Consider the following 14,097-nt stretch of genomic DNA (forward strand, 5'->3'; position numbering starts at 1 on the left):
GCTCCGTGACATACAGCACTGACAGCAGCTCCGTGACATACAGCGCTGACAGCAGCTCCGTGACATACAGCGCTGACAGCAGCACCGTGACATACAGCGCTGACAGCAGCTCCGTGACATACAGCGCTGACAGCAGCTCCGTGACATACAGCGCTGACAGCAGCTCCGTGACATACAGCGCTGACAGCAGCTCCGTGACATACAGCGCTGACAGCAGCTCCGTGACATACAGCGCTGACAGCAGCTCCGTGACATACAGCGCTGACAGCAGCTCCGTGACATACAGCGCTGACAGCAGCACCGTGACATACAGCGCTGACAGCAGCTCCGTGACATACAGCGCTGACAGCAGCTCCGTGACATACAGCGCTGACAGCAGCTCCGTGACATACAGCGCTGACAGCAGCTCCGTGACATACAGCGCTGACAGCAGCTCCGTGACATACAGCGCTGACAGCAGCTCCGTGACATACAGCGCTGACAGCAGCTCCGTGACATACAGCGCTGACAGCAGCTCCGTGACATACAGCGCTGACAGCAGCTCCGTGACATACAGCGCTGACAGCAGCTCCGTGACATACAGCGCTGACAGCAGCTCCGTGACATACAGCGCTGACAGCAGCTCCGTGACATACAGCGCTGACAGCAGCTCCGTGACATACAGCGCTGACAGCAGCTCCGTGACATACAGCGCTGACAGCAGCACCGTAAGCAGCCCCAGGAGGAAGTCAGCACAGCACAGGGATGGTGTGATCCCCTCATAATAAGAACCCCCAGGAGGAAGTCAGCACAGCACAGGGATGGTGGGAGCCCCTCATAATAAGAACACCCAGGAGGAAGTCAGCACAGCACAGGGATGGTGGGAACCCCTCATAATAAGCAGCCCCAGTAGAAATATGACACCGCTCAACCTCTTCAAAGAGGAGGGTAGGGGCATATAGTACGGTGTGCTTTTTTGGGTCAGGGAAGTGAGCCAAATGAATTAAGAAGGTCTGTGTGCTTGATTCCAAAAATTGTTTATAGACATATACATGGTCTACTGATCACATGTGTTGAATTCCTCCGAGATCCATGCCTCATTCATTTTTAGAAATGTGAGGTAGTTAACACTGTGGTGAGCTAGGCGAGTACGCTTATCGGTCACAATCCCCCCTGCTGCGCTGAACGTCCTTTCGGACAGGACACTGGATGAGGGGCAAGCCAACAGTTCGATTGCAAATTGGGCAAGCTCTGGCCAGAGGTCAAGCCTGCCCACCCAGTAGTCTAGGGGTTCATCACTCCTCAGAGCGTCCACATCGGCCGTTAACCCAATGTAGTCGGACACCTGACGGTCTAGGCGTTCCCTGATGCTGGATCCGGATGACACCTGTCGATGGGTCGGCTGAAAGAATGACCTCATATCCGAAGTCACCAACACATCTTCAAACCGGCCTCTTCTTGCAGGCGCTGTTGGATTGGTACCCGCAAATCCTTCTCTGGGAGTGGGAATTGCTCCTCTGCCAGCGCACGCAAAAGCAGAATGCAGCATTTCTCGAAGCAAGGCCTGGAAGTGCTGCATTCTGACAGCCCTCTGCGACGGCGGTAACATTTCCGCCATTTTGTGTTTGTACCGGGGGTCTAAGTACGTTGCCACCCAGTACTGGTCCTTGACCCTCATGCTTTTTATACGGGGGTCCCTATTAAAACACTGGAGCATGAAGGCCCCCATTTGCACTAAAGTGGAAGCGGTGTGGTGGCCTGGCTCCTGCTCATCATCCAGGATAATGTCGTCCTCTTCATTCTCCTCTCCCCATCCTCGCACAACAGGGATCCCAGAAAGGTTTAAAGCATGCTCTTCTTGCTCCTGCTCATCCGCCCCGGCACCATCCTCCTCTGACTCCTCATCAGACTCCTGTTGTTGACTTGTCTCAGATAGAGTAGCCCCCCCTGGGAATTCATCCAGCATTGCGACTTCCTCATCTTCCCGCTCCTGCTCCTCCACAGCCTGATCAATGACACGACGCAATGCACGCTCCAGAAAGAAGGCATAAGGTACCATGTCACTGATGGCGCCATGGCTGCGACTGACCAGTTTGGTGATCTCCTCAAATGGCCGCAGAAGTCTGCATGTGTCGCGCATGAGCAGCCACTGGCGCGGTGAAAAAAAACCCAGCTCCCCAGAACCGTTTCTTTCGCAGAGTTCATACAGGTAGACGTTAACTGCACGTTTCTGCTGGAGCAGCCTATCAAGCATATAGAAGGTTGAGTTCCATCGCGTCGGGCAATCGCAAATAAGACGTCTGACCGGCAGATGGTGTCGCCGCTGAATGTCAGCAAGGCGAGCCATGGCCGTGTAAGATCTTCTGAAATGGGCCGAGATTTTCCTTGCCTGCCGCAAGATGTCCTGGACCCCAGGGTATTTGACAAGGAATCGCTGCACGACCAAGTTTAAGACGTGTGCCATGCACGGCACGTGCGTGATTTTGCCCTGTTTCAATGCGCTAAGCAGATTGGCACCGTTGTCACACACCACTTTACCAACTGTCAAATTGAGCGGTGTTAGCCACTCATCTGCCTGTGAACGCAAAGCTGAAAGGAGTGCCGGGCCAGTGTGGCTCTTTGCTTCCAGGCACAACAGACGCAGCACGGCATGGCAACGTCTCACCTGGCATGTGGAATAGGTTCTGGGGAGCTTGGGCGGTGCAGTGGAAGAGACGCTAGCAGCGGAAAAGGAGGAGGCAGCTGAGGAGGAGAGGGAGGAGGATGGAGTAGGAGGAGGAGAAGAAGAGTCAGGCCTGCATGCAATCCGTGGCGGTAAAACCAAATCTACACGGGTGCCACGGGTTACATGCTTGACGGCCGTCAGAAGGTTCACCCAGTGGGCAGTAAAACTGATATACCTTCCCTGCCCGTGTTTGCTAGACCACGTGTCTGTGGTCAGATGTATCTTGGCACCGACACTGTGTGCCAGAGATACATTCACTTGCCGCTGAACATGGCCATATAGCTCTGGGATGCCCTTCTCTGAGAAATACTTCCTTCCTGGGACCTTCCATTGTGGTGTTCCAATGGCCACAAATTTGCGAAAGGCCTCCGAGTCCACCAGTTTATATGGCAGTAGTTGGCGGGCTATGAGTTCTGACAAGCCAGCCGCCAACCGTTGGGCAAGAGGGTTATCCGGCGTCATCATTTTTTTACGCTCAAACATTAGGCCCACGGAAGCCTGCCTTTTTGCAGAAAAATGTGAGCTTGGCGTGATGGAAGGTGGAGTGGAGGACAATTGTGAGGAGAGAGGAGAAGGAGAAGTAGAAGACGAGGCTGGACGGTGAGAGCCTGCAGTGTGGCTTTGTGTGTTCCGTTGCTCCCACTGGGCTCGGTGATGGCTGCTCATGTGCCTTCTTAAGGCGGTCGTCCCTAGGTGAGTATTGGGCTTACCGCGACTAACGCGTTGACTGCAAAGATTGCAGATGGCAACGCTATTGTCAGCAGCGGACACGTTAAAAAAAGCCCACACTGCGGAGCCATGTGCCGGTGTCCTGGGAGCGCCAGATGTGACCGTACATGGTCGATGACTCGCTCCTGATACATTTGCAGTCTGCTTTGTCCCTGCTGTGCAATGTAAGTCATTGCTGCTTCTCCTCCCTATCTGCTGGTCCATATCTCCCTCTGAACTCCCCTCCTCTTCCTCTCTTGTGGGCACCCACGTGACATCACTAGACACGTCATCATCAACGTCACCTTCCCCACCGCTATAAGTAGAGTAGGCAGCAACACCGGGGACCAACCTCCTCCTTGGGCTGATCTGGGTACTGGCGTCAGACTGCTGAGTAGCGCTTGTTGCTACCTCCTCTTCCTGATCCAATACCAAGAGTGGCTGCGCATCAGAAATGTCCTCTTGATATGGATCGGAAAATAATTCCAGTGACTCAAGCGGAAGGTATGTGGTGGTGGTGGTGGTGGTCGTGTTGTTGGTGGTAGTGTCTTTGGGGGTGCACATAGCAGAGAGTGAAGAAGAGGGTGCAGATCGAGAGGATGAGGAGGGTGCAGAAGAGTAAGGCTGAGCGAGCCACTCAACCAAGTCTGGTGCATCCTTTAAAGTAATTGAACGCACCTTCTGCAACTTCCCACTTTGGCTCAAGCCTGTTGCTCCTGCCCTACCCCTACCACCCCTGCGGAAGGGCCTGCCTCTTCCTCTGCATGTCATTTTTTAAATGACCCTGTGACAAAACTCTTAGTCCCTATACCGCTGAAGGACTGCTGCAGTATAGGTGAGCGGTCAGCAGTGGTGCACGTCAACCCTATCTATTGTGGACCTATAGCGGTCCTTACAGAACAGCAGACTGTACCGCACTCAAGCCTATGTACCGTAGCACCCTATACCAAGTTACCAGTCCTTATAAGAACTTTTGTGGACCAAGCAGGTTGTGTATTAGTGTTTAGCAGACTGTACGTCAGTCCCTATACCGCTGAAGGACTGCTGCAGTATAGGGCAGCGGTCAGCAGTGGTGCACGTCAACCCTATCTATTGTGGACCGATAGCGGTCCTTACAGAACAGCAGACTGTACCGCACTCAAGCCTATGTACCGTAGCACCCTATACCAAGTTACCAGTCCTTATAAGAACTTTTGTGGACCAAGCAGGTTGTGTATTAGTGTTTAGCAGACTGTACGTCAGTCCCTATACCGCTGAAGGACTGCTGCAGTATAGGGCAGCGGTCAGCAGTGGTGCACGTCAACCCTATCTATTGTGGACCGATAGCGGTCCTTACAGAACAGCAGACTGTACCGCACTCAAGCCTATGTACCGTAGCACCCTATACCAAGTTACCAGTCCTTATAAGAACTTTTGTGGAACAAGCAGGTTGTGTGTTAGTGATTAGCAGACTGTACGTCAGTCCCTATACCAATGAAGGACTGCTGCAGTATAGGGCAGCGGTCAGCAGTAGTGCACGGCAACCCTATGTATTGTGGACCGATAGCGGTCCTTACAGAACAGCAGACTGTACCGCACTCAAGCCTATGTACCGTAGCACCCTATACCAAGTTACCAGTCCTTATAAGAACTTTTGTGGACCAAGCAGGTTGTGTATTAGTGTTTAGCAGACTGTACGTCAGTCCCTATACCGCTGAAGGACTGCTGCAGTATAGGGCAGCGGTCAGCAGTGGTGCACGTCAACCCTATGTATTGTGGACCGATAGCGGTCCTTACAGAACAGCAGACTGTAACGCACTCAGGCCTATGTACCGTAGCACCCTATACCAAGTTACCAGTCCTTATAAGAACTTTTGTGGACCAAGCAGGTTGTGTGTTAGTGATTAGCAGACTGTACGTCAGTCCCTATACCAATGAAGGACTGCTGCAGTATAGGGCAGCGGTCAGCAGTAGTGCACGGCAACCCTATGTATTGTGGACCGATAGCGGTCCTTACAGAACAGCAGACTGTAACGCACTCAGGCCTATGTACCGTAGCACCCTATACCAAGTTACCAGTCCTTATAAAAACTTTTGTGGACCAAGCAGGTTGTGTGTTAGTGTTTAGCAGACTGTGCGTCAGTCCCTATACCGCTGAAGGACTGCTGCAGTATAGGGCAGCGGTCAGCAGTGGTGCACGTCAACCCTATCTATTGTGGACCGATAGCGGTCCTTACAGAACAGCAGACTGTACCGCACTCAAGCCTATGTACCGTAGCACCCTATACCAAGTTACCAGTCCTTATAAGAACTTTTGTGGACCAAGCAGGTTGTGTATTAGTGTTTAGCAGACTGTACGTCAGTCCCTATACCGCTGAAGGACTGCTGCAGTATAGGGCAGCGGTCAGCAGTGGTGCACGTCAACCCTATGTATTGTGGACCGATAGCGGTCCTTACAGAACAGCAGACTGTAACGCACTCAGGCCTATGTACCGTAGCACCCTATACCAAGTTACCAGTCCTTATAAGAACTTTTGTGGACCAAGCAGGTTGTGTGTTAGTGATTAGCAGACTGTACGTCAGTCCCTATACCAATGAAGGACTGCTGCAGTATAGGGCAGCGGTCAGCAGTAGTGCACGGCAACCCTATGTATTGTGGACCGATAGCGGTCCTTACAGAACAGCAGACTGTAACGCACTCAGGCCTATGTACCGTAGCACCCTATACCAAGTTACCAGTCCTTATAAAAACTTTTGTGGACCAAGCAGGTTGTGTGTTAGTGTTTAGCAGACTGTGCGTCAGTCCCTATACCGCTGAAGGACTGCTGCAGTATAGGGCAGCGGTCAGCAGTGGTGCACGTCAACCCTATCTATTGTGGACCGATAGCGGTCCTTACAGAACAGCAGACTGTACCGCACTCAAGCCTATGTACCGTAGCACCCTATACCAAGTTACCAGTCCTTATAAGAACTTTTGTGGACCAAGCAGGTTGTGTATTAGTGTTTAGCAGACTGTACGTCAGTCCCTATACCGCTGAAGGACTGCTGCAGTATAGGGCAGCGGTCAGCAGTGGTGCACGTCAACCCTATGTATTGTGGACCGATAGCGGTCCTTACAGAACAGCAGACTGTAACGCACTCAGGCCTATGTACCGTAGCACCCTATACCAAGTTACCAGTCCTTATAAGAACTTTTGTGGACCAAGCAGGTTGTGTGTTAGTGATTAGCAGACTGTACGTCAGTCCCTATACCAATGAAGGACTGCTGCAGTATAGGGCAGCGGTCAGCAGTAGTGCACGGCAACCCTATGTATTGTGGACCGATAGCGGTCCTTACAGAACAGCAGACTGTACTGCACTCAGGCCTATGTACCGTAGCACCCTATACCAAGTTACCAGTCCTTATAAAAACTTTTGTGGACCAAGCAGGTTGTGTGTTAGTGTTTAGCAGACTGTGCGTCAGTCCCTATACCGCTGAAGGACTGCTGCAGTATAGGGCAGCGGTCAGCAGTAGTGCACGGCAACCCTATGTATTGTGGACCGATAGCGGTCCTTACAGAACAGCAGACTGTAACGCACTCAGGCCTATGTACCGTAGCACCCTATACCAAGTTACCAGTCCTTATAAGAACTTTTGTGGACCAAGCAGGTTGTGTGTTAGTGATTAGCAGACTGTACGTCAGTCCCTATACCAATGAAGGACTGCTGCAGTATAGGGCAGCGGTCAGCAGTAGTGCACGGCAACCCTATGTATTGTGGACCGATAGCGGTCCTTACAGAACAGCAGACTGTACCGCACCCAAGCCTATGTACCGTAGCACCCTAGACAGACCAAGTTACCAGTCCTGATAAAGAGCTTTGTGGAACAAGTGAGTTGTGAATGATTAGCAGACTGCAGCAGAAGGGCAGCAGTCAAGTATAATATTCTTTCTATATTTGGAAGAAAGAATATTATACGTGTACAAGCCTATTACCGTACCACTGATACCAGTCCTGAAAAGAACCTTTGTGGAACTAATAGTAACAGCAAGTCTTTAAAATTATCCTCACTGCCTGACACACTGCTTCCTGCCTGTCCCTATACAAATTGGCAAAAAAGAGTAGGCTGGAACGATTAGCTGGAACAGCTCTTTTGTGGACCTGATAGTAACAGCTAATGATGATGATGATGATGATGATGAAGAAAGACTAATCTGGCTGAGCTGTCCCTAAAATAGCAGCATACAGCGCTCTGTCCCTTTATCTAAACTGACAAAAGAAACTCAGGCTGCTGACCTAACACCTATACCAGTCCTGAAAAGAACTTTTGTGTACCAAATAGCTAGCGTTTTCTCTGTCCCTACTCCACACAGGATCCTTTCCCTACAGTGACAGAAGAAAGAATGTAAAATGGCCACCGGATCGGGTGTATTTATAGGTTAGGGGGAATGTCCAAGTGTCCATGAGCTGTCATGTCTCAATTGGTTGTCCTGTAACACATGATAAACGTGTCACGAAAGGTTAAAGTTCTTGTATACATTAAACACGTAAGTCCGCCGGGGCGAACGACGGAAAAAGGCGTTCGAACCCGCGGACGGCGAAAGTCGGAAATTCGCCGCGAAACGACCGCCGGGCGAACCGTTCGGCCATCACTAGTGATGATAGACATGAAATTGTCCAGATCAGGGAAAGACATCCAATGTTTGTGGTCAGCTAGTGTTGCTATCCTCCTTGGAGTTTGGGTGTTCCACTCTTTTTGTTGGACCCCTCAGTTTTCCCATCAGTTTTCTTGCACATATAGTGTGAACGAGCCATTAATTAACACTTTGATTATGCAGATAACTATATATTACACCAGTTTATACCACTGTTCTGAAGTCATTAGATCCATACAAGTAGCTGCTGATTTTGGATATACTGTATCTCAAGTTGGTATATGGTAACAGGTGGTTCTTACTATTTTACAGCTCTAGTAATTTCCTGAGGGATAAGACAAAGTCATGTACAAAGTTAAATTGAGGGTGTGGGTGTGGCTGTGGCGACTTATTGAAATAATTGTGGGTTTAAAAAAGGGAGTTTCGTGTCCTCTCTTAGAATCCCACCTCTCGCTCTAGTGCAACCTACTTTGTTCAGTGCACCACTGGCATCACTTTGCTAGTCCGGTTAGAGTCAGGACCAAAATCTGTCTGTCCATTGTATCATTCTCTCACCTTTCTGACTGGATTTCAATATGTTTTTCTTCATTTTATAAAACCATATATATATATATATATATATATATATATATATATATATATATATTTTTTTTTTTTTTTTTTTTTTTCACTGTGTGGCATCACCCAGAATATAAGTACAACCTACCACTGCAGGTTCATCAATGGTTCCCTCTGGCATCTTTGAACGGTTTATTTTAGCGATCCAAGTCAAGGTCTCCATCGCGGCCTGGTGCTTCCCGACCGAGACATTAAATCGCGCTGACTCTGGAACAAACTGGAAGAGAAGTGTCTTCATGAATAAATATCAGACCTGATTGCAGCTCGTCATGTCTAAAAGGTAAAGACAACTCTCCTTACCAACCGCTCAGTGTATTCCACCCCTCTCTGCCAATCCCTTTGCTGGCATTTGATTTCCCAGCAAATTAACTTCAAACCACTAACAACATACAAAGCCATTCACAAATTTGCCCCAAGCTACATCACCAATCTTGTCTCAAAATATCACCCAAACTGTCCTCTCCACTACTCTCAAGACTACTCTCAAGACCTCCTGCTCTCTAGCTCCCTTGTCTCCTTCTTCCATGCTCATCTTAGGAACTTAAAGCCCCGTACACACTATTAGATTGTCTGCTGAGTTTTTCCTTCAGATTTACCAAAACCATATAATATGAGGTCAAACCTTAGGAGTTTCAATGTGTATGCAATCAAGCAGGCCCTTCTACTACATGGTTTTGGTAAATCTGAAGGAAAAACTCAGCAGACAATCTGATAGTGTGTATGGGGCTTAAGAAAACAATTAGGCCGCGTACACACGGGCGGACTGTTCGCCCAACTTTGTTTGTCAAACAGTTTCGGCAAACAGTCCGCTCAAAATTAGCATGGACGGACATGGCCACACACGGCACTTTTTGAGCGGACTGTTTCAGCGAACTGCTTGCCAAACAGTTCGCTCAACTTTTGAAATGAACGGACTCGCCCACGTAAGGCGGAGGCAAATCCGCCCATTTCGAGCGCGTGTACAGGTAGGCGGGGCCCGCGAAGGAGACGTCGCGGGCTCCGCCGCCTGGAATGGACTTAAAGGGGAACCCCAACGCCGAAAAAAATCGGCGTGGGGTCCCCCCAAAGTCCACAACAGACCCTTGTCCGAGCACGCTACCCGGCCGGCCAGGAAAGGGGGGCGAGCGAGCGCGCCCCCCCTCCTGAGCCGTACCAGGCGGCGACGGCGACAGCGACAGCGGAGACAGAAGACCGGGCCACCGCCTGTAAAAGAGCTACAAGAAGGCGCGGTGGCCCGGCAGAAGAACCGAAGGCGGCGACAGAAGAACGGAAGGCAGCGGCGACAGAACCGAAGAGGGGGACAAGACCCCCGAAGTCGGGAGAAGAGGCCGGCGGCGGGGAGGAAGAAAGCCGGACTCCTCCGCTAGCAAAAGAGCTACACGAAGATAGCGGAGGAGTCCGGCGAGAAGACCCCCGAAGACGGAAGACCCCCGGAGCTGTGCAATAAAATATTTTTTCTCTGTGTTGTGTTTTTTTTTGTACTTTATTTCACAGGTGAATGGGTAGGGGTACATTGTACCCCATACTCATTCACATAGGGTGGGGGGCCGGTATCCGGGGGCCCCCTTCTTAAAGGGGGCTCCCGGATTCCGATAAGCCCCCCGCCCGCAGACCCCGACAACCAACGGCCAGGGTTGTCGGGAAGAGGCCCTTGTCCTCATCAACATGGGGACAAGGTGCTTTGGGGTGGGGGGGCCGCGCGGCGCCCCCTTCCCCAAGGCACCCCCCCATGTTGAGGGCACGCGGCCTGGTACGGCTCAGGAGGGGGGGCGCGCTCGCTCGCCCCCCTTTCCTGGCCGGCCGGGTAGCATGCTCGGACAAGGGTCTGTTGTGGACTTTGGGGGAACCCCCACGCCGATTTTTTTCGGCGTTGGGGTTCCCCTTTAAGCCCATTCCAGGCGGCGGAGCCCGCGACGTCTCCGTCGCGGGCCCCGCCTACCTTCACACGCGCTCGAAATGAGCAGACTTTCCTCCGAGCGGGAACAGTTTGCTCATTTCGAAAGTAGCCTACACACTGGCGGACTGTTCGCTCAAACACAGTTTCAGCGGACAGTTTTTCGGAATTTCCGAAAGACTTTGTCCGTCAAACTGTCCGCTGAAACTGTCCGCTGAAAGCCCACACACGAGCGGACTGTCCGCCCAAACACTGTTCAGCGAACAAGGTTGGGCGAACAGTCCGCCCGTGTGTACGCGGCCTTAGTGTATCCTTCGGGAAGGACTCCACTGCTGCCATTTGTTTTTAAAAAGCGCTGATTTTAACCTGCTAAATGTAAGTTTTTCTACTTCATTAAATTTATTGTGTACATAAACGGAATTACACTATGTGGCCCTTTTTTGTTTTCCCCCTTATATTCACTGCATCTACGGACATTTGATTATTGTCCTCTATGAGACACACTTATACAGCCATCTATCAGTTTGAAAATAGCTGGGCGTTCCTGTTTTAGCCACCTGGAGATTCCAGTGCTCATCCCATCGGTTGTTCATGCAACATAAGCCTGTTTGACTCACAGAACATATGCTCTTGTGGGTTCCAATGTTCTGGTAAGCCTCCTAACTTTTGGTGGTGGTACTTCTCACTCCAACCATACATCCTATTCACCGTTGGGATATTCACATGAAGTTTTGAACAATATTTTCATCTCACATGGAACTTTGAATCACATTTTGAATACTTGGTCATTTTGGACTTTTTTCTTATGGTATTTGTCACTGGTTATAGTGTTTACCACTTTGCATATGTTTCTTTTAATTTAATAAAGTATAGCACCTGTTGTTCATTATATGCGTTAAGTCACGTTTTTCTATAAGTGCTACATTAATTGTTTTCTTTTGTATTGCTATTTATCCAATTTTCTGTGTTAGCTGCTATTTTTAAGGCAGCGCAAAATTATTTGTTACACTGTTTTGTCATCTCCAGGACTTCTCCAGAGCCTCTCCCATCCTCTGAAACTTTCTACCTCAATCTGTTCAGCTATCTCCTACTCTGGCCACCTTTAGGCGATCCCTGAAAACGTATGTCTTTAGGGAAGCCTATCCCGTCTCAACCTAACAACTGAATCTTTCAATTCTCCCAACAGCTCATCCATCTCAGTTATTACCTTTTGTACCACCCTATTAGATTGTTTTTTATTTTATTTTATTTTTTATTTAAATTTTTCACTTATGTTGAATACAAAACATAACCAAGTATTAAAAGAAAACCATAGGACCAAAATACATTCATGCCCTTCAATTTTTCACATTATCCTAGTTTTCTTTCTTTACTTCTCAAATTCTTCTAAAATATCTGCAAGTCTATTTGGGTACGTCCCTACCAGCTTTGCACATCTAGAGAGTGACATTTTTGCCCATTCTTCTTTGCAAAATAGTGCAAGCTCTGTCAGATTGGGTGGAGAGTGTCCGTGAACAGCAACTTTCAAGTCTTGCCACAGATTCTCAATTGGATTTATGTCTTGACTTTGACTGGGCCATTATAACACATGAATATACTTTGATCTAAACCATTCTACTGTAACTCTGGCTGTATGTTTAGAGCCATTGTCCTGCTGGAAGGTAAACCTCTGCCCCAGTCTCAAGTCCTTTGCAGACTCTTTCAGGTTTTCTTCTAAGATTGCCCTGTATTTCGCTCCATCCATCTTCCCATCAACTCTGACCAGCTTCCCTGTCTCTGCTGAAGAAAAGCATCCCCACAACATGATGCTGCCACCACCATGTTTCACAATATGGATGGTGTGTTGAGGGTGATGTGCAGTGTTAGTTTTCTGCCACACATAGCGTTTTGCTTTTAGGCCAAAAAGTACAATTTTGGTCTCATCTGACCAGAGCACCTCCTTCCACATGTTTGCTGCACCCCCCACATGGCTTCTCCACAACTGCAAACGGGACTTCTAATGGCTTTTGTTATTTTAACAATGGCTTTCTTCTTGCCACTCCATAAAGCCCAGATTTGTGGAGTGCACGACTAATAGTTGTGGACAGATTCTCCCACCTGAGCTGTGGATCTCTGCAGCTCCTCCAGAGTTACCATGGGCCTCTTGGTTGCTTCTCTGATTAATGCTTTCCTTGCCCGGCCTGTCAGTTTAGGTGGGCGGCCATGTCTTGGTAGGTTTGCAGTTGTGCCATACTCTTTCCATTTTCGGATGATGATGAATTGAACAGTGCTCCCTGAGATGTTCAAAGATTGGGATATTTTTAATAACCTTATCTGGCTTTAAACATCTCCACAACTTCATCCCTGACCTGTCTGATGTGTTCCCTGGCCTTCATGATGCAGTTTGTTCACTAAGGCCGCGTACACACGGGCGGACTGTTCGCCCAACCTTGTCCGCTGAACAGTGTTTGGGCGGACAGTCCGCTCGTGTGTGGGCTTTCAGCGGACAGTTTCAGCGGACAGTTGGACGGACAAGGTCTTTCGGAAATTCCGAAAAACTGTCCGCTGAAACTGTGTTTGAGCGAACAGTCCGCCCGTGTGTGGGCCTGTCCGCTGTACTTTCGAAATGAGCGGACTGTTCCCGCTCGGAAAGTCCGCCCATTTCGAGCGCGTGTACAGGTAGGCGGGGCCCGCGAAGGAGACGTCGCGGGCTCCGCCGCCTGGAATGGGCTTAAAGGGGAACACCAACGCCGAAAAAAATCGGCGTGGGGGTTCCCCCAAAGTCCACACCAGACCCTTGTCCGAGCACGCTACCCGGCCGGCCAGGAAAGGGGGCGAGCGAGCGCGCCCCCCCTCCCGAGCCGTACCAGGCCGCGTGCCCTCAACATGGGGGGTGCCTTGGGGAAGGGGTGGCCGCGCGGCCCCCCCACCCCAAAGCACCTTGTCCCCATGTTGATGAGGACAAGGGCCTCTTCCCGACAACCCTGGCCGTTGGTTGTCGGGGTCTGCGGGCGGGGGGCTTATCGGAATCCGGGAGCTCCCTTTAAGAAGGGGGCCCCCGGATACCGGCCCCCCACCCTATGTGAATGAGTATGGGGTACAATGTACCCCTACCCATTCACCTGTGAAAAAAAGTACAAATAAAAACACAACACAGGGGAAAAAAATATTTTATTGCACAGCCGGGGGTCTTCCGTCTTCGGGGGTCTTCTCGCCGGACTCCTCCGCTATGTGTGTGTAGCTCTTTTGCCAGCGGAGGAGTCCGGCTTTCTTCCTCCCCGCCGCCGGCCTCTTCTCCCGACTTCGGGGGTCTTGTCCCCCTCTTCGGTTCTTCTGCCGGGCCACCGCGCCTGGTCCGGTGGCCCGGTCTTCTGTCGCCGTCTTCCGTTCTTCTGTCGCCGCCTTCGGTTCTTCTGCCGGGCCACCGCGCCTTCTTGTAGCTCTTTTACAGGCGGTGGCCCGGTCTTCTGTCGCCGCTGTCGCCTTCCGTTCTTCTTCTTGTTCTTCTTGTTCTTCTCCAGGAGATGTTGACACGTCGCTCCCTCCGGCCAGAATGCCAGAGCCGCCCTGCGCTGTGACTT

General features: G+C 50.4%; 1 protein-coding gene across 3 annotated transcripts in view; it reads right to left on the reverse strand.

Moving 5' to 3' along the window:
• SVOPL (SVOP like) overlaps nucleotides 1-14,097 on the reverse strand; it is a 73,274-nt gene that overhangs the window by 29,139 nt on the left and 30,038 nt on the right. For all 3 annotated transcript variants that reach the window (XM_077468763.1, XM_077468759.1, XM_077468762.1), the window contains one exon: nucleotides 8,732-8,860. In XM_077468763.1, coding sequence (XP_077324889.1) covers nucleotides 8,732-8,860 — 129 coding nt within the window. The remainder of the gene's footprint in view (nucleotides 1-8,731; nucleotides 8,861-14,097) is intronic.

This window comes from Lithobates pipiens, unplaced genomic scaffold, assembly GCF_037356315.1.
Source record: "Lithobates pipiens isolate NorthernLeopardFrog02 unplaced genomic scaffold, aLitPip1_a1.2 Scaffold_8, whole genome shotgun sequence".
Classification (NCBI taxonomy): Eukaryota; Metazoa; Chordata; class Amphibia; order Anura; family Ranidae; genus Lithobates; species Lithobates pipiens.